At 44.3% G+C, this 21792-nt stretch overlaps 1 protein-coding gene across 1 annotated transcript in view; it reads right to left on the bottom strand.

The window, feature by feature from the left end:
* Nucleotides 1–13306: 13306 nt before the first annotated feature.
* The window catches only part of LOC123142510 (protein indeterminate-domain 14-like), a 22837-nt gene continuing 14351 nt past the window's right edge, over nt 13307–21792 (bottom strand). Inside the window, exons 3-4 of the mRNA XM_044561398.1 lie at nt 13806–14229; nt 13307–13730 (exon numbers count right to left, since the gene is read on the bottom strand). Of these exons, the coding sequence (XP_044417333.1) occupies nt 13307–13730; nt 13806–14229 (848 nt within the window). The remainder of the gene's footprint in view (nt 13731–13805; nt 14230–21792) is intronic.

Below are 21792 nucleotides of genomic sequence, written 5' to 3'. Positions count from 1 at the left end.
TTTGATGGCTACCATAAAAATGGAGCTGGCAGTGCAAAATGGGGAAGGACCCGAGGTTTTTCTACTTCCAGATTCCAATCGTCCACGGACCTGGCTTGGGCTAAACACCTCGGCAAGACGACACCATTTTCTGTCACGAAAAGCACAAACACAAGAAGACACACTATATTGCACGAAGAACACATCACATATTTATGCAACGCTGAGACCTAGACTAGATTAGCATGCAGTTGCAGGAGAGAGAGAGAGAGAGAGAGAGAGGGAGGGAGGGAGGGGGAGAGCGAGAGAGAGAGAGAGAGAGAGAGATGCAAAGTTTAGTTTAGTGGTTACGTTCCGTTTGACTACTGCTACTTCAACAAGAGCGAAGAGACTGCGCTTCAAGGATACACGGCGACATTCCAAAACTACATAATTTAGTGGCAAAAGCCCTGTTTGGATCATCGTTTTCTATTTAAATAACCCCGTAAAAAAATACATGTCTCGGTCGGTTGTTTTCTTTTTGGTCAGGAATTGCCCATTAAGAGACACCTGTAAACAAAACCCCTATGTAATAGTTACGAACCCTAATATCCTCGAGACCAATCTTATAGAAGAAGTTAGAATAAAATCAAAACCAAATCTGAAAAGAATAGGGCAAACAGACCGATCAGCGGCCTATGGTACGAGCGCGTGTACCGCCGCTCGTACCATTAGTGGCCTTGAGTTTTTTTTTTCAAACCTGTTGGTGAAGTCGAAGACTGGTACGACCGCTGGTAGAAGCGGCCAGCTTCTACTAAAGGCCGTCTTGGAAATCAAGATCCACTGTTACTTTCGCCAAGGACGGTACAACCGGTGGTACGAGCAGCTCTCTCATACCATGACCCATCGTTGGCAAACAATGCTTTATGTTGCTTCCATCGAAGGGTGGTATGACCGTCTATACGAGCTCGTGCGCTCGTAACGTGAACTGTCAAGCGCCATGGAATCCAGGGGGTCATTGTGTCCCTTTAGTATGACGTAGGATACGAGCTGGGGCGCTTGTACCTTGCATCATCAAGCATGGGAAACAACAAGGATTTGGAGCTCACGGCTCGCAAAAAATGTAGGACATAGGAAACAACAAGGACTTGGAGCTCACGGCTGGCAAAAAATGCCGGGCATAGGAAGGAACAAGGACTTGTAGCATGGACGTCGGCGAAGATTTAGACTAGTTTAACTTTCGGTCACTTCTATTTAATGAAGTATGTCGAAAGTCTCATGAATGCGGGGTTTGCATGAAATCGTTCACATTGTTCTAATTCCTTTTGAAATGTGTCTAGCCGTTTGAGATACACGGTTGGAAAGTCGTCTCCTGTATCCATATCCTCGGATGTTTACGGACGGATATCGTGTCCATTTTAGCGGTTCGCGTTTGAGATGCCCTATGCAATAGTGTTTGTTGTCTCTTTGTTGCACCGTGTTTTCTTTACCAACTAGGTAATTGCCCTTGCGTTGCTACGGGAGCGAACATTTTTTCAACACAACCAAGATTATAATGAAAAAACATGATGCTATTGTTGGGGAAGGTAGCAGAAATTTAAAATTTTCTACGTATCACCAAGATCAATCTATGAAGTCATCTAACAACGAGAGAGAGGGGAGTGCATCTACATACCCTTGTAGATCGCGCGCGGAAACGTTCAAGAGAACGGGGTTGATGGAGTCGTACTCGTCGTGATCCAAATCACCGATGATCCTAGCGCCGAACGGACGGCACCTCCGCGTTCAACACACGTACGGAGCGGGACGTCTCCTCCTTCTTGATCCAGCAAGGGGGGAGGAGAAGTTGATGGAGATCCAGCAGCACGACGGCGTGGTGGTAGAAGTAGCGGGATCCCGGCAGGGCTTCGCCAAGCGCAAGCGGGGAGGAAGAGGTGTCACGGGAGGGAGGGAGGCGCCAGGGCTTGGGGTGCTGCTCCCATGCGCCTCCCCACTATATATAGGGGTGGAGGGGGCTGGTTTCTTGCCCTCCAAGTCCATTGGGGCGTTGGCAAAGGTGGGGGAAAGAAATCCCATCATTTCCCTTCCCCACCGATTGTTATCCCCCTTTTTTAGGGATCTTGATCTTATCCCTTCGGGATATGATCTTATTCCTTCTAAGGTGGGATCTTGGTGCGCCTTGACCAGGGGTGTGGGGCCTTGCCCCCACTACCCACGTTCATGTGGGTCCCCCCATGCAGGTGGGCCCCACTTCGGAACCTTCTAGAACCTTCCCGGTACAATACCGAAAAATCCCGAACATTTTCCGGTGGCCAAAATAGGACTTCCCATATATAAATCTTTACCTCCGGACCATTCCGGAACTCCTCGTGACGTCCGGGATCTCATCCGGGACTCCGAACAACTTTCGGTTAACCGCATACTAATATCTCTACAACTCTAGCGTCACCGAACCTTAAGTGTGTAGACCCTACGGGTTCGGGAGACATGCAGACATGACCGAGACGACTCTCCGGTCAATAACCAACAGCGGGATCTGGATACCCATGTTGGCTCCCACATGTTCCACGATGATCTCATCGGATGAACCACGATGTCGAGGATTCAATCAATCCCGTATACAATTCCCTTTGTCAATCGGTACGTTACTTGCCCGAGATTCGATCGTCGGTATCCCAATACCTTGTTCAATCTCGTTACCGGCAAGTCACTTTACTCGTACCGTAATGCATGATCCCGTGACCAAACACTTGGTCACATTGAGCTCATTATGATGATGCATTACCGAGTGGGCCCAGAGATACCTCTCCGTCATACGGAGTGACAAATCCCAGTCTCGATTCGTGCCAACCCAACAGACACTTTCGGAGATACCCGTAGTGCACCTTTATAGCCACCCAGTTACGTTGTGACGTTTGGCACACCCAAAGCACTCCTATGGTATCCGGGAGTTGCACAATCTCATGGTCTAAGGAAATGATACTTGACATTTGGAAAAGCTCTAGCAGACGAACTACACGATCTTGTGCTATGCTTAGGATTGGGTCTTGTCCATCACATCATTCTCCTAATGATGTGATCCCGTTATCAACGACATCCAATGTCCATAGTCAGGAAACCGTAACCATCTATTGATCAACGAGCTAGTCAACTAGAGGCTCACCAGGGACATGTTGTGGTCTATGTATTCACACATGTATTACGGTTTCCGGATAACACAATTATAGCATGAACAATAGACAATTATCATGAACAAGGAAATATAATAATAACCATTTTATTATTGCCTCTAGGGCATATTTCCAACAGTCTCCCACTTGCACTAGAGTCAATAATCTAGTTCACATCGCCATGTGATTAACACTCATAGTCCACATCGCCATGTGACTACACCCAAAGAGTTTACTAGAGTCAATAATCTAGTTCACATCATCATGTGATTAAGACTCAATGAGTTCTAGGGTTTGATCATGTTCTGCTTGTGAGAGAGGTTTTAGTCAACGGGTCTGCAACATTCAGATCCGTGTGTACTTCGCAAATCTCTATTTCATATTGTAGATGTTGCTACTATGCTCCACTTGGAGCTATTCCAAATGGTTGCTCCATTATACGTATCCGGTTTGCTACTCAGAGTCATCCGGCTTGGTGTTAAAGCTTGCATCGACGTAACCCTTTACGCCGAATTCTTCATCACCTCCACAATCGAGAAAACATTTCCTTATTCCCAAGGACAATTTTGACCGCTGTCCAATGATCCACTCCTGGATCATTCTTATACCCCCTTGCCAGACACGTGGCAAGGCACATCGCGGTACACAGCATGGCATATCGTATAGAGCCTATGGCTAAGGCATAGGGGACGACCTTCGTCCTTTCTCTTTCTTCTGCCGTGGTCGAGCTTTAAGTCTTAACTTCACACCTTACAACTCAGGCAAGAACTCCTTCTTTGACTGATCCATCTTGAACTCCTTCAAGATCATGTCAAGGTATGTGTTCTGTGAAAGTCTTATCAGGCGTCTTGATCTATCTCTATAGATCTTGATACCCAATATGTAAGCAGTTTTACCAAGGTCTTCCTTTGAAAAACTCCATTCAAACAACCCTTTTTGTTTTCCAGAAATTCTACATCATTTCCGATCAACAATATGTCATCCACATATACTTATCAGAAATGTTGTAGTGCTCCCACTCACTTTCTTGTAAATACAAGTTTCTTGCAAACTTTGTATAAACCCAAAAACTTTGATCACCTCATCAAAGCGTATGTTCCAACTCCGAGATGCTTGCTCCAGTCCATAGAGGGATAGCTGGAGCTTGCATACCTTTTAGCATCCTTAGGATCGACAAAAACTTTCTGGTTGTATCACATACAGCCTTTCCTCACGGAAACCGTCAAGGAAACTTTTGTTTTGACATCCATCTGCCAGATTTCGTAAATGAAAATTCAGCAACTGCTAACATAATTCTAACAGACTTTAGCATCGCTATGATTGAGAGAGTCTCATCACAGTCAACTCCTTGAACTTGTCGGAAACTTCTTTGAGACAAGTCGAGCTTCATAAATGGTGACATTACCATCAGCGTCTGTCTTCTTCTTAAAGATCCATTTATTCTTAATGGCTTGCCGATCATTGGGCAAGTCCACCAAAGTCCATACTTTGTTCTCATACATGGATCCTATCTCGGATTTCATGGCTCCTAGCCATTTGTTGGAATCTGGGCCCACCATCGCTTCTCCATAGCTCATAGGTTCATCATTGTCCAACAACATGACCTTTAAGACAGGGTGACCACTCAGAAGTTGTATACACCCTTGTCGACCTACGAGGTTTGATAGTAACTTGATCTGAAGCTCCATGATCATCATCATTAGCTTTCTCTTCAACTGAGGCAAGTGCCACAGAAACATCTTTCTGTGCTGCGCTACTCTCTGATTGAAGTGAAGGTTCAACAACCTCATCAAGTTCTATCTTCCTCCCACTCAATTCTTTCGAGAGAAACTCTTTCTCGACAAAGGACCTGTTCATAGCGACAAACAATTTGCCCTCAGATCTGAGATAGAAGGTATACCCAATCGTCTTGTTTGGGTATTCTATGAAGACACAATTTTCCGCTTTGGGTTCGAGCTTTTCTGGCCGAAGCCTATCGACATAAGCATCGTAGCCCCAAACCTTAAGAAACAACAACTTAGGTTTCTTGCCAAACCATAGTTCATACGGTGTCGTCTCCACGGACTTAGATGGTGCCCTATTTAAAGTGAATGTAGCTGTCTCTAATGCATAACCCCAAAACGATAGCGGTAGATCGGTAAGAGATATCATAGATCGCACCATAACCAATAGGGTGCGACTACGACGCTCGGACACACCATTACGCTATGGTGTTCCAGGTGGCGTCAACTGTGAAACGATTCCACCTTGTCTTTAGTGATTGCCAAACTCACAACTCAGATACTTTTCCCTTGATCAGATCGCAGGAACTTGATCTTCTTGTTATGATGATTCTCAACTTCACTCTGAAATTGCTTGAACTTTTCAAACGTTTCAGACTTATGCTTCATTAAGTAAATATACCCATATCTACTCAATTCATTGGTGAAGGTGAGAAAATAACGATATCCACCGCACGCGTCAACACTCATCGGATCGCACACATCAGCATGTATGATTTCCAACAAGTCACTTGCCCGTTCCATTGTTCCAGAAAACGGGGTTTTAGTCATCTTGCCAATGAGGCATGGCTCGCATGTGTCAAGTGATTCAAAATCAAGTGACTCCAAAACTCCATCGGCATGGAGGTTCTTCATGCGCTTTACACCAATATGACCTTAAGCGGCAGTGCCACAAAAGTGGTACTATCATTATCAACTCTACATCTTTTGGCATCAATGTTATGAACATGTGTATCACCACGATCGAGATTCAATAAACCATTCACATGGGGTGCATGACCATAGAAGGTGTTATTCATGTAAACAGAATAACCATTATTCTCTGACTTAAATGGATAACCGCATTGCAATAAACATGATCTAATCATGTTCATGCTCAACGCAGACACCAATGCAAACAACATTTATCTAGGTTCAACACTAATCTCGAAGGTAGAGGGAGCGTGCGATGGTGATCACATCAACCTTGGAAACACTTCCAACACGCATCGTCACCTCGCCCCTAGCTAGTCTCCGTTTATTCCGTAGCTTTTGTTTCGAGTTACCAATCTTAGCAACTGAACCGGTATCTAATACCCATGTGCTACTAGGAGTACTAGTAAGGTACACATCAATAACACATATATCAAATATACTTTTGTTGAAGTTGCCAGCCTTCTTATCTACCAAGTATTTGAGGCAGTTCCGCTACCAGTGACAGTTCCCCTAATAGAAGCACTTCGTCTCGGGTTTGGGTTCTTGGGTTTCTTCATTGGAGCGGCAACTGGCTTGCCATTCATGAAGTTTCCCTACTTGCCCTTTCCCTTCTTTGAAACTAGTGGTCTTGTTAACCATCAACACTTGATGCTCCTTCTTCATTTCTACTTCCGCGGCCTACCGCGAACTGCTCCGGGATCATCTCCATCCCCTGCATGTTATAGTTCATCACGAAGTTCTAGTAGCTTGGTGATAGCGACTGGAGAACTTTGTCAATCAATCTCTTATCTGGAAGATTAACTCCCACTTGATTCAAGCGATTGAAGTACCCAGACATTCTGAGCACATGCTCACTGGCTGAGCTATTCTCCTCCATCTTGTAGGCAAAGATCTTGTCAGAGGTCTCAAACCTCTCAACATGGGCATGAGCCTGAAATACCAATTTCAGCTCTTGGAATATCTCATATGTTCCATGGCGTTCAAAACGCTTTTGGAGCCCCGACTCTAAGCCGTAAAGGATGGCGCACTAAACTATCAAGTAGTCATCAGAATGTGTCTGCCAGATGTTCACAACATCCACAGACGACGCTAGAGGGGTTGGCACACCGAGCGGTGCATCAAGGACAGAAGCCTTCTGTGTAGCAGTGAGGACAATCCTCAGACTACGGCCCTAGTCCGCACAATTGCTCACAATAACTTTCAACTTAGTCTTTCTCTAGGAACGTATTAAAACAGGGAGCTTAAGCACGAGCTATTGATCTGCAACTTAATTTGCAAAGACAATTTAGACTATGTTCATGACAATGAGTTCAATTAATCAAATTATTTAAAGAACTCCCACTTAGATAGACATCCCTCTAGTCATCTAAGTGATACATGATCCGAATCGACTAGGCCATGTCCGATCATCACGTGAGACGGACTAGTCATCAACGGTGAACATCTCCATGTTGATCGCATCTACTATACGACTCATGTTCGACCTTTCGATCTCTTGTGTTCCGAGGCCATGTCTGTACATGCTAGGCTCGTCAAGTCAACCTAAGTGTTTCGCATGTGTTCCGAGGCCATGTCTGTACATGCTAGGCTCGTCAACACCCGTTGTATGCGAACGTTAGAATCTATCACACCCGATCATCACGTGGTGCTTCGAAACAACGAACCTTCGCAACGGTGCACAGTTAGGGGGAACACATTTCTTGAAATTTTAGTGAGGGATCATCTTATTTATGCTACCGTCGTTCTAAGCAAATAAGATGTAAACATGACAGACATCACATGCAAATCATAAAGTGACATGATATGGCCAATATCATCTTGCGCCTTTTGATCTCCATCTTCGAGGCACGGCATGATCACCTTCGTCACCGGCATGACACCATGATCTCCATCATCGTGTCTTCATGAAGTTGTCTCGCCAACTATTACTTCTACTACTATGGCTAACGGTTAGCAATAAAGTAAAGTAATTACATGGCGTTTTCATTGACACGCAGGTCACACAATAAATTAAGACAACTCCTATGGCTCCTGCCGGTTGTCATACTCATCGACATGCAAGTCGTGATTCCTATTACAAGAACATGATCAATCTCATACATCACATATATCATTCATCACATCCTTTTGGCCATATCACCTCACATAGCATACCCTGCAAAAACAAGTTAGACGTCCTCTAATTGTTGTTGCATGTTTTACGTGGCTGCTATGGGTTTCTAGCAAGAACGTTTCTTACCTACGCAAAAGCCACAACGGTGATATGCCAATTGCTATTTACCCTTCATAAGGACCCTTTTCATCGAATCCGATCCGACTAAAGTGGGAGAGACAGACACCCGCTAGCCACCTTATGCATCAAGTGCATGTCAGTCGGTGGAACCTGTCTCACGTAAGAGTACGTGTAAGGTCGGTCCGGGCCGCTTCATCCCACAATGCCGCCGAATCAAGATAAGACTAGTAACGGTAAGCAAATTGAACAAATCGTCGCCCACAACTACTTTGTGTTCTACTCGTGCATAGAATCTACGCATAAACCTGGCTCATGATGCCACTGTTGGGGATCGTAGCAGAAATTTAAAATTTTCTACGTATCACCAAGATCAATCTATGGAGTCATCTAGCAACGAGAGAGAGGGGAGTGCATCTACATACCCTTGTAGATCGCGCGCGGAAGCGTTCAAGAGAACGGGGTTGATGGAGTCGTACTCGTCGTGATCCAAATCACCGATGATCCTAGCGCCGAACGGACGGCACCTCCGCGTTCAACACACGTACGGAGCGGGGACGTCTCCTCCTTCTTGATCCAGCAAGGGGGGAGGAGAAGTTGATGGAGATCCAGCAGCACGACGGCGTGGTGGTGGAAGTAGCGGGATCCCGGCAGGGCTTCGCCAAGCGCAAGCGGGGAGGAAGAGGTGTCACGGGAGGGAGGGAGGCGCCAGGGCTTGGGGTGCTGCTCCCATGCGCCTCCCCACTATATATAGGGGTGGAGGGGGCTGGTTTCTTGCCCTCCAAGTCCATTGGGGCGTTGGCAAAGGTGGGGGAAAGAAATCCCATCATTTCCCTTCCCCACCGATTGTTATCCCCCTTTTTAGGGATCTTGATCTTATCCCTTCGGGATATGATCTTATTCCTTCTAAGGTGGGATCTTGGTGCGCCTTGACCAGGGGTGTGGGGCCTTGCCCCCACTACCCACGTTCATGTGGGTCCCCCCATGCAGGTGGGCCCCACTTCGGAACCTTCTAGAACCTTCCCGGTACAATACCGAAAAATCCCGAACATTTTCCGGTGGCCAAAATAGGACTTCCCATATATAAATCTTTACCTCCGGACCATTCCGGAACTCCTCGTGACGTCCGGGATCTCATCCGGGACTCCGAACAACTTTCGGTTAACCGCATACTAATATCTCTACAACTCTAGCGTCACCGAACCTTAAGTGTGTAGACCCTACGGGTTCGGGAGACATGCAGACATGACCGAGACGACTCTCCGGTCAATAACCAACAGCGGGATCTGGATACCCATGTTGGCTCCCACATGTTCCACGATGATCTCATCGGATGAACCACGATGTCGAGGATTCAATCAATCCCGTATACAATTCCCTTTGTCAATCGGTACGTTACTTGCCCGAGATTCGATCGTCGGTATCCCAATACCTTGTTCAATCTCGTTACCGGCAAGTCACTTTACTCGTACCGTAATGCATGATCCCGTGACCAAACACTTGGTCACATTGAGCTCATTATGATGATGCATTACCGAGTGGGCCCAGAGATACCTCTCCGTCATACGGAGTGACAAATCCCAGTCTCGATTCGTGCCAACCCAACAGACACTTTCGGAGATACCCGTAGTGCACCTTTATAGCCACCCAGTTACGTTGTGACGTTTGGCACACCCAAAGCACTCCTATGGTATCCGGGAGTTGCACAATCTCATGGTCTAAGGAAATGATACTTGACATTTGGAAAAGCTCTAGCAAACGAACTACACGATCTTGTGCTATGCTTAGGATTGGGTCTTGTCCATCACATCATTCTCCTAATGATGTGATCCCGTTATCAATGACATCCAATGTTCATAGTCAGGAAACCGTAACCATCTATTGATCAACGAGCTAGTCAACTAGAGGCTCACTAGGGACATGTTGTGGTCTATGTATTCACACATGTATTACGGTTTCCGGATAACACAATTATAGCATGAACAATAGACAATTATCATGAACAAGGAAATATAATAATAACCATTTTATTATTGCCTCTAGGGCATATTTCCAACAGCTATGAGATCACCAAAAGATCTACCTGATCTTACAAACATGGTATTTTGAGCAACATTGAGATATGTAAGCATCAATTTCACGTATTAGTGTCAAAGCAAGCATGAATCAAGGATACTAAACACGAAGTTCAAATAAAAGGAAGCAAGCTCACATCATTGTAGCCAAGTTCACCACAACTCTCTATTTTAAATTATTTTCCTACGATGTGGCTAAAATACTCCCCATATACTTGCATGAATCATAAATCACTAAATATAGGGGATTCCCGCCATACATCAATCGGTTGATTAAAAAGTTCCTCCATAGCGTGTGTTCATTCCATGCTTGAGTCAAATATATATATGTAAATCTCTAAGTACCATATTAAAAAGTTTTCTCACAACAACAAAACATACTGTACCACTTCAAATTAAAATGGTACTTGCCTGTCCTCTTTAACCAATCCATTCTTCCATGTAAAGATGAAGAAAGTAGTAGTGCATTATGATCACATGGCTTCTAATTATCCTTTTAGAAAGATAGTCAATACTTCCTACGCAACAAACTCAAGATAGTACGATGAAGAAAACAGTACTGAATTCCTAAACCGAAGTGTCAAATTCTCGGACAAATTACTTGGTATTTAGACGCTTATTTTCTCGATCGATACTTCAAATCGTACAACAATTCTGCAATGCAAGATAATCAAGGAGGATAATAGATAGTGAGAGTGACAATCATAGTATTGAAAATAATTTCCTATAAATACATGAAGGTCGTGGATAAAATTGACAAACAATGAAACTTCTGTGCATTCAGAATAACCAAGTATCGGTAGCTGTTGGTAATTTCAGAAATGGTATGCTTCACACCCCACCTCCCTCCCTCCCCCCACCCACTCACTGACAATGCCTAACCTCCATTCCTAAAGATGCCTAATAAAGGCATGTGATATTTCAAGCCAACATCTTGTGTCTAATATGATGGACGGTTCAAAATAAAATTCAACAAGGCACATACGGCTATTTTTTAGTCACCTTAAAAGTGCCAAATATCATGACTATCTATTGCAATTTCTTCCGCAATCCACCTTAAAATCAGTTAATTAGCTGCCCAAGTACATCAAAAAAGAAGTTGCTAAGCAAATCTTAGAATGTTGGATCTTGGATGGTTAGATGCGTACTATTTCTTATGCAGCCATAGAAGACCGTCCAACTGAACAGAATCATGATAGACTGCTCACAAACACAGAATAACAAAATGATTTTTTTTCTAACACAAGGTGTTAGTCAACTCCAGTTCTTGGTTGAAGATATGTTATGCCTGCAGCCCCCAACGCCGCCCCCACACGTCCAATACGACATCATAGGGTAGACGAGCGCGGCATGGAGATGTCGGACGGGAAACACGACCAGATCGATGAAAGGCTCCGCGCAGGGCAGAGATGATGGCAAAACGGGGTACAAAGAAGAGGCTCATGCGGTGCGGCGGCGATGGCGAGGGGTGGTAGATGCGGTGGCGTGCAGAGTTCGTCGGTAGGTGCGCTGGTGTGGGAGAGAAGGGAGAAGCACCGGAGAGGGTGGACCGAGGGACAAAAAAAAGAGGAGTAAAATGCATCCGTGGTCACCGAATTTGAGCCAAAATCTCACTTTGGTCACTGTACTTAAAAATACAATCAATACGGTCACTATATACGACTTCTGATGATTATACGGTCACCCTGTATAGCTTTGTATTTTACTCTGTTGACCGGTCAAAGTACTCATCCTTATGCGGGTCCCGCCTGCCAGTGGAGTAATAAAGAAATATTTAAAATATGCAGTGACGAAAGATTGAACCGGGGATCTCACGCTACAAACCGCGGCAGCTAGCCATTTGAGCACATAACCAGTCATGATAAATATTTAGAGCGTTAACTTATTTCTCATTGACACGACCAGATCCCAGTCCGCGTACGTGTTTGTGCGTATAAGTGCATGCGTGTTTTTTTTTTTTGATAAAAGACGTGTGATGTGCGTGCGTTTCTTTTTATCAAAAAAGATGCGTGTTGTGCGTGTACATGACCAGTGTGTTGTGTGCGTGCGTGAGTGCAAGTATGTGTTGTGGGCTACAGCGTGTGTGATCCTTTGTTCGATTACCATACCGCATGCCTTTTGGTTTATTTTCTTTACTTCTTCCTCACTGTCAGGTGGGACCCGCATAGGAAGTTTTTTGATAAAGACCCTGCTTCTCCTCCAAACTGGGGTAAAAAACGCACGCACATCATACATTTTTTTTGATAAATGTGTTAACTTATTTTTTCCTCGTGCACAACACACATTTTTTTGATAAAAAAACGCACGCATATCATACAGTTTTCTATCAAAAAAGCACGCATGCACTGGTACACACTGACGCACGCGCACAACGAACAGTTGCACATAGTCCTCTCGGGTCTGGCCGTGTGTATATAACAATACTGTTTTAGTGTAAATTATTTTATTATTTCCTTATTACATTATTTCATCCACTGACGGGCGGGACCCGCATGATGTGACAGTGTTGACGACTATTTTGACCGGTCAACGAAGTGAAATACGGATCTATACAAAGAGTCAGTGACCGTATAATCATCGGAAGTCGTATATAATGACCGTATTGATCGTATTCTTAAATACAGTGACTAAAGTGAGTTTTTGGCTCAAGTTCGGTGACCGCGGATGCATTTTACTCAAAAAAGAGGATGAGGGTTGCGGTGGAGGAACGGACGAAAACTTGGCGGAACGCAGTCCGCTGGTAAAAGAACCTTACTCATTTTTTAGTAGTAATAAAAGAAAGAGGGGCTCTCTCTGATTTCACTAACGAACCATCAAGGACACTTTGTTGCACCATGTACCAGCAGCGTGCCAGCATGGTCTCCGGCCTCGTCTCTTTCTAGAGATTGCTATTGTTCATGCATGTCTCTCGTATGAACAGTTGTACACTAGAAGTGCTATAAAACGGGGTGTTCTATAATCCTCATCGTAGCCAGTTTTTTATTAAAATAAAGCGCCTCCAGTTAGCTAAGCCGGTTCGTGAACCATGTTTCGGTTAAATTTTGTCCAGTTGCATTTGCATGCATGCAGCAGCGCGTCCATTTCGGTCAGTACACTTGACTTTTGATATTTCAAGAAAACCAATGGGAAAGTTCCATGCATGCACATCAAAACACTCAAAACACGGGCATGCATCATCTAATTCTGCCGCACCTCTGCCCCACGGCTTTCGCCGCTGCATTGGGCCATTGAAAGCTGCAGCTGGATGGCGTCGTCGTCTCCCCGCGAGATGGGCGCCGGCGGTGAGCGCGGCGCTGCGTGGCATGATGGCGGCATGAGCCGCAGCTCGAGGTCGTGCCCGACGCAACTGGTGTCGGGCGGCGGCAGCTCGTCGAAGAGCCGGTGGAACGTGGGGGCGCTCGGTCTCCGCATTGCCGCGTCGCCGGTCCAAATCACCCCGCCGACGAGGATGTCACTGGACGGGCTGGCGAAGCATGACAGGGACAGTGCTGTCGCCAGCTGCCGCGGCTCCGACAACGCCCCGCACACCGGCGCCGACGACGCGTCCGCCTGTGGAGGGCCGGCACTGCACGTGTACTGGTGCTTTGCAAACTTGTCCACCCTGCACTGCATTTGGAGACGCGGCCACCGATTAGTAGAGGGCCGGGCACCAATAATCACGTCGTAAATTACGTACCGGAAGAAGACGCAGCCGCAGCGGCAGGGGTAGCTGAGGCGGGCGCAGCATGCCTTGAGGTGGGCAATGTAGCCGTCGTGCACGGCGTAGGACCCGGAGCAGTGGGAGCATGCCCGCTGGCGGTGGGCGGCGTGCTTGCGGCGGAAGTGGTTCTTGATGCCGGCGAGGCCTCTCAGGGCGTGGCAGGGGTGGTGGTGCGCGCAGCTGGGCTCCGGGCACACGAACACCCGCTTCCGGGCCGGCGGCGCCGCATTGGCATTGCCGGCCTGCCGCTTCGGCGGCTGCTCCCACGGCACGCCGTGCCACCGCCGGTGCGTCTGCAGTCTCGCCTCCCGCGGGAACCCCTGGTCGCAGACCTCGCACGCGTACGTCTTCCGCTCCAGCAGCGCCCGCGGAGAGAGCGCCACCACCTCCGCGTCCGGGTCTGCGCGCCGCGAGGTCCATGGATGTCAGGTGCTAGCTTTTCCACAGACACAATGCCGTTTCTGCTCCGGTGGTCCCCCGGGCTGAACGCGAGGTGAAAAAACACGTCGACGACCAGGATGAACCAAAAAGGATTCATAACGAGGGGCAGGATCGTCTTTGTTGCCCCCGCGTATAGCCGTCGAGGAGCCCTGGGAGGCCCGTACGGGCCCGGTTAGATCGTATGCCCGGCCGTATACGTATTTGTATATGGCGGCGTTTCGTGCATGCGTGGAGCCGCCCGCGCGTGGGGCAGCACGTGTCACGGGTAGATTTCAAAACCGTCCCATCATATAAATGTGGACGGCAACCACCTCCGGCCGCATCACCCACCATTTCCCCCCGCCGCATCGTCTCCCTCTCCCCACTCCCTCTCCTCTCCAACCTCCTCGTCGCCCTCACCGCATCCTCTCCATCGCCATGGCGGACGCAGGAGGCGAGCGCCCCGATTGGGGCGCAGATCTGGTGGAGCAGGCGCGGCAGGTCGCTGCGGGCACCTTTGTGAGGGGACATGCCGGCGTCCAGCGCGGTGCTCCCCCCGCTGCAGATCTGGAGAAGGCGGGGGCGGGCTGCAGCGGCGCAGTCCAGCCAGATGCGCCCGCTCTGGCGATCTCCGGCGAGGCGCAGAAGGTGGAGGCGGGCTCTGGCGAGGCGCAGAAGGTGGAGGCGGGCTCTGGCGAGGCGCACGAGGTGGAAGGGAAGGTGGAGGCCGGCTCTGGCGAGGAGCAGGCGGAGCAGAAGGTATCTGCTTATCACTTTAATGTGGTAGTTTTTAGATTGTAGGGTTTGTGGCCAGAAGGTTTTTTGGTTAGATTTGTTGGATGTAGGGTTTTCTCTGCATTAGGGTTTTTGTGTATTTGATTCGTGCAAGAATGGTGGACCTCATATGATTATTAGATTAGGTTAGAAGTAGCCGGATTGAGGGATGGGTTTTTTTCAGATGCTTATTAGATTAGTAGTGGAATTTTTGCAATTCTTTAGGTGTTTGGCTTGAGGATTAGACGATGGATTAGTCAAATATATACTTCTCTATTGGTTTGGGTTGGTGCCTGCTTTAGTTCTTTGGCTTGATGATTAATTAAATGGATGCTTAGTTCTAGGGATTATGCATGTCATAGTTGCAATTCTTAGATGCTTGATTGATGCATGTTGTCATAGTTGCAGTTCTTTGATGCTTGATTGATGCCTGTCAGGCAGAGGCTATGAGATGGGTTGTGCATGTCCTTGTGTTTTTGGAAAATGTCTACCTGAGGTGATTAGATGGTGCATTAGTTTGGTTGTAAATATAGTGAAGGATGTGCTCATGTAATGGGTGTTGTCATGTTAATCAAAAAGAGCTTCTCAAGGGCTGGATTTGTTTGTGTTGGATTGGGGCTTCTGAAGGAGAGGGGAAGGGGCAGTCTATGCTTATTTAGTTTGGGTTAGTAGTGGAATTTTGCCGTTGCTTCAGAGATATTTACAGCATTGAACATCCTCTCCAATGCCGTTGCTTCAGAGATAAAAGCACCTTGGGGTTTTTTCAGTGGTTAGTAGTGGAATTTTTGCTTGTTAGATTTTAATTAGTATGAGGTTGAATACCTTATTTAAGGGGGAATTTAAGGTCAGATAGACGTCATATGATTATTAGATCTGTAGTTCAATGCTGCAGACATATATGATTATTTGATTTGATCTGTGGTTCAATGATACTGGATGGAAACATATTTGATTTGGAATGCATTAATTTTGATGTGCCAATGAATTGATTTAGATGATACAAGATTCATCTATAGTATAATTTGTTGTTGTTTAGGTAAGTAATGAAATTTTAGATGTTTGTTGGAGATGTATGCATTTATAGTTGAAGTTGTACCTAATTAACTACTGCATTATGTTAATATGTGTAGGAGCTTTGCTGCATTATCCCAAAAACAGTAATTTGTGCATATTAAAATTTGTAGTTGGCTTCTGTAATTAGTAGCAATGGATGTAATTTTATATTTAGGGGGCTAAGAGATAACTCACTTTACAATTGCAGAAGGGTGGCCTCAAAAACAGTAACATGGCCTTGAAATATTGTCCTTGCCCAAAATTTTATAAACCAAATGTTGTAGGCAGGCCTATTGTCCAGCCTCATAAAATTAACCTGGCCAGAGATTTTCCTCTTGTGCAAATACTTATGATGAATTACAAAAATATGCAGCTAGGATGTCACCATTGTATAACTATGAAGTAAACATTCCAAGGCAGGATCCTAGCAACAAAATATACTATATGTTTCCATTAAGTAGTGTGGGGGGGGGGGGATTCCCTCAAAAGAAAAGTGTTGGGTTAATCCAGGGAATGTCAAGAATCCAGCTTGGATTTTCATTAGCATTTATGAAGGAAAGCATTTGTCTGTTGATTGATTGCTTAGATTCTGTATTTATAAGGAAAGCATTTGGTCACTTGCAACATACCAATGTGGTTCACATTCACAATTTTGTCTGTAATGACATTCTTTGAACTGCAATTCAATTCATTGTAATTGATGTGCTTGTTTGACAATATAGCAGGAGGAGGAGGATCTTGTGGGCAACAAGAGGAAGTGGGACAAGACTGGGTTCTACCCATATGACTCTGATGAAGATGAGCCGTATGAGGTAAGGCCTAGTTGAAATGTTATTTGTGCATTGAGTTAGTATTACGTGTTTATAGTATTTGAATGCATAATGTATTAATGTCAGTCATTAATGTGTGCAGTATGAATCTGGAGATGATGTGGTCGAGGGGAACGTCGAGTCGTTTGAAGAGAAGGTGGTGTTGAAGATCAGGGCCCAAGGACCTGGTATGTACCACAACTGGAGGACGGAAAAGTACCGCTGCCCCTTCTGCAGCAAGCCCAAGCCCAGGTCTGGGTTATTGGAGCATCTGATGGAACATTGCCGGGCTACATCGATCTCCAGTGATGAGTACAAGATCAGGGCTGAGCATTCTGCCCTCCTGAAGGTCCTGAGAAACCCTAACCTCTAGTCCTACATCATGCTGATCATCAGAAGCTGGAAGCCGTACTCATCATCAGTATATTTGATGATGTTTTACTTTTGGAAAGCTGCATCTGGGTCTGAACTGGTTGGAAACTACCTCTATTAATGTAATGTAATGTATTGTGTGTCTGAACTGGATCTGTTGTGAACTGCCTGGTACCTGTGGTGGTAACCTAGAATGCTATCTATATATGTGTGGCCTTAACTTTATTGGTGGTGAATGCTTCCTTCATGTTTACTTGTTGTTTCGATGGTGCAATGATCACAAATGGCGCTTCAGTGTTGCTTCAGACATGCTGCAACACTTGTCTATGCTGTGGGCAAGTGCAACATGCTGTGCGCATGTGCCAATTATACCAAATATTGAATCTGGCAATGTTCCAAATTGGCTGTCATGAATTATAGTACATGGGGTTTCGTAAAGTTACTGATAATTGTTCATCCTCACACATTCCATCAATGCATAATTTGAATAAGCAAAAAGATCAAATGTTCCATCATTTGAACCAATGTTGCAATAACAGAGCAAATATTCCATCATCAAAGTGTGAAGGAATTAAATGTAAATTTAGAAGAGTAATGTAATACTAGTTAAAAATAATGTGTGCAAAAAAAGGAATTTGAAATAAGATCTACTTTATTTTTTAATAAAGTTATATTACCCTACTTATTAGAATTTTGAAAATGTCACTTATTTATAAGAAAAGAAAATATAAATATTCAAAAAGATGTGTTTGATAAAAATACCTTTTGAATTTTTGGTATGTTATTATTTGAGGGGTCATGTAATTTTTATGTTATTTTTTGAGTGCTCAGGTAATTTTTATGTAAACTGAAGGAAAAGGGAAAAAATAAACAAAAGGAAAAGCATGGGCCAGCCTAGCCATCTTGGAAACCTAACTTTATAAATAAAAAAATTCAAAAAAATAAGAGGGCATTAAAAAATAAACAAATATAAGAGGGCATTAAAAAATAAACAAATATAAGAGGGCATTATAAATTAAAAAAATTCAAAAAAATAGAAAGAAAATATAAGAGGGCATTATAAATTTCAAAGAAAATATAAGAGGGCATTATAAACAAATATAAGAGGGCATTAGAAATTTCAAAGAAATTTTGGAAAAAGAATATTTTACAATGCCCCCCTTGAGGTATAGACCGATGTTTTGACCAGCCAGTCTAGAGGGCATTATAAATTAATAAAAAATTCAAAAAAATATAAAACCTTGGAAACCTAGCTTTGTTTGTGCAAGATATCATGTGTGCCAAAATTGAGGTGATTTGGAGGTGGTCGAGAAAATGACCGCATTCCGGAGGGGCCATTTGGTCTTAACTTAAGCCAGTTTTTGAACAAATGTGATTTTTCCCACCACCTCAAAATCACCCAAATTTTCTTGAACATGGTTACCCACATGTGCCAATCATGCCTATGAAAGAAAATTTGGAAAAAGAATATTTTACAATGCCCCCTGAGGTATAGACCGATGTTTTGACCAGTCAGTCTAGAGGGCATTATAAATTAATACAAAATTCAAAAAAATATAAAACCTTGGAAACCTACCTTTGTTTGTGCAAGAGATCATGTGTGCCAAAGTTGAGGTGATTTGGAGGTGATCGAAAAAATGACCGCATTCCGGAGGGGCTATTTGGTTTAACTTAAGCCAGCTTTTGAACAAATGTGATTTTTCTCACCACCTCCAAATCACCCAAACTTTCTTGAACATGGTGACCCACATGTGCCAATCATGCCTACGAATTCTTGCACACCTTGCCTGGGGGGCCACATTGGCCATGCTCACATGCTCCCGAAAGTTGGGGTCATCTCATGCATGCCCCCACATGCACCATGTACAAGCCGGACCATTCGGGTCTGCCAGAGGGCAAGTTTGAAAGAGGTTTTCCTTGCCGGACCCACCAAATGATCCCAAACTTTTTGCACACCCTACCATGACCATGACATGCATGTGGGCGGAGAATTCATACACCACGACCTCATTTTTGTTGAAATCCCATTAATATCCATGTGTATTACATGTAAGTGAGCATGTGTAAAATTTATTAGATGACTTGAAGGTCAAAACATTAACTTGTCATATATGCAAAAAAATGTGTGTTGAATGCAAGTGAGCATGTGTATAATTTAGTGTGTGTTTTGAAGATCAATACACATGGCAATATGCCAAAAAAGTGCCCACCTACCAGAGCAGGAGAATTCATACTCCACGGCCTGCATACGACTAGGAACCCTGCCGTGCATGGGCGAGGATGCAGGCCCATGGTGCAGAATATCTCTGCTGCTAGTAGGCCCCACGGGGCAGAGGGGACGAGAGTTAGGCAATGTACTGCCTGCAATTGATAGGAGCTTGGGAGGGGACTCACAGCCGGGTATATAAACCGGTGCGGCGCTCTCTCGCTTGGCGAGGTGGGACTAAACTCCCACCACCCAACGGTTGTGCGCTGCGATGTGCCCTGCGCGGATCCGCCTTGGGCCCAATTCGGGCGGGCTGGCCCAGGGCAGCATTACCCGTGCGCTGATCTGTTTGATATTCTCTTTGTTTTTCACTTCTTAACTCCAAAATTTCTTTTCTTGTTTATATTTCTAATATTTAAAATCAAATCTCTTTTTTTCTATATTATTTCTAACAGTGCTTACTAAAATTAAAAAATTATGCCAAATTCTGTTGTGTTTTATTTCATTTGTTCGTTCTCTTTTGTATATTGATAATATTTACGAAATATAAACTAAAATGGTGTGTTTTATTTCAATTCTTCATTCTAATATTTCTTATCTTTATTATTTTTGAAATAATTTTAGTTTGTAAGATAAAATGTTCTGTTTTATTTCACTTCTTCATTCTAATATTTGTTCTCTTCTTTATATTTGAAATATTTTGAAAATGTAAGATAATATGTTATCTTTTATTTCACTTCTTCATTCTAATAGATCTTATCTTTTTTTATATTTGAATTATTTTTTAAATGTAACATAATATGTTGTCTTTTATTGCACTTATTCATTCAAATTTTTCTTCTGTTTTCTATATTCTCCTCTTTTCTTTGTTCTGACAGTTATAAATTGAAGTAATGTATGATATAATGTTGTCTTTTATTTCACTTTTCATGGTTGTCTTTCCTAATTATAAATTTTCTTTTCTGTTTCGTACTTAAAATATTATTAAATCAAATATAGTTGGGACAATCGCATGTATGCCTCCACTTGCACCATGTACTACAAGCAGGTTTTTCTTCCCGGTCTCACCAATTGATACCAAAACTTTTATGCACACCCTACGATGAGCATAGCAAGCATGCCTGGCAATTACCGTTCATTTCTGACACTCTATGCATTTTGTAGGCGTTTTGCGGTGATAAAACCCTAGAACAGTGCCCCGACGTGACGCAACGTGCGTATTGTGTCCGAATTCGTGCACACCTTGCCTGGGGGGGGGGGACATTGGCCATGCCCACGTGCTCCCAAAAATTTGGGGTCATCTCATGCATGCCTCCACATGAACCATGTACAAGCCGGACCATTCAGGTCTGCCGGAGAGCAAGTTTGAATGTGGTTTTCCTTGCCGGTCCCACCAAATCATCCCAAACTTTTTGCACACTCTACCATGACCATGGCATGCATGTGGGAGGATAATTCATACACCACGGCCTCATTTTTTTGAAATCCCATTAATATCCATGTGTATTACATGTAAGTGAGCATGTGTAAAATTTATTAGATGATTTGAGGTGAAAACATTGACTTGTCATATATGCAAAAAAAATGTGTATTGAATGCAAGTGAGCATGTGTATAATTTAGTGTGTGATTTGAAGATCAAAACACATGGCAAAATTCCAAAAACTGTGCCCAACTACCAGAGCGGGGAATTCATACACACCGGCCAACATACGACTAGGAACCCAGCCGTTCATGGGCCAGGATGCAGGCCCGTGGTGCAGAATTTCTGCTGCTAGTAGGCCCCACGGGGCAGAGGGGACGAGAGTTAGGCAATGTATTGCCTGCATATGATAGGAGCTTGGGAGGGGAGTCGCAGCCGGGTATATAAACCGGTGCGGCGCTCTCTCGCTTGGCGAGGTGGGACTAAACTCCCACCACCCCACGGCTGTGCGCTGCGCTGTGCCCTGCACGGCTCTGCCTTGGGCCCAATTGGGGCGGGCTGGCCCAGGGCAGCCTTACCCGCGCGCTGATCTGTTTTATATTTTCTTTGTTTTTCACTTCTTAACTCCAAAATTTCTTTTCTTGTTTATATTTCTAATATTTAAAATCAAATCTATTTTTTTATATTATTTCTAATAGTGTTTACTAAAATTAAAAATATATGCCAAATTCTGTTGTGTTTTATTTCATTTGTTCATTCTCTTTTGTATATTGATAATATTTACGAAATATAAACTAAAATGGTGTGTTTTATTTCAATTCTTCATTCTAATATTTCTTATCCTTATTATTTTTGTAATATTTTTAGTTTGTAAGATAAAATGTTCTGTTTTATTTCACTTCTTCAT

This window comes from Triticum aestivum, chromosome 6D, assembly GCF_018294505.1.
Source record: "Triticum aestivum cultivar Chinese Spring chromosome 6D, IWGSC CS RefSeq v2.1, whole genome shotgun sequence".
NCBI classification, from domain to species: Eukaryota; Viridiplantae; Streptophyta; class Magnoliopsida; order Poales; family Poaceae; genus Triticum; species Triticum aestivum.
This window is presented reverse-complemented; position numbering and strand designations above follow the sequence as displayed.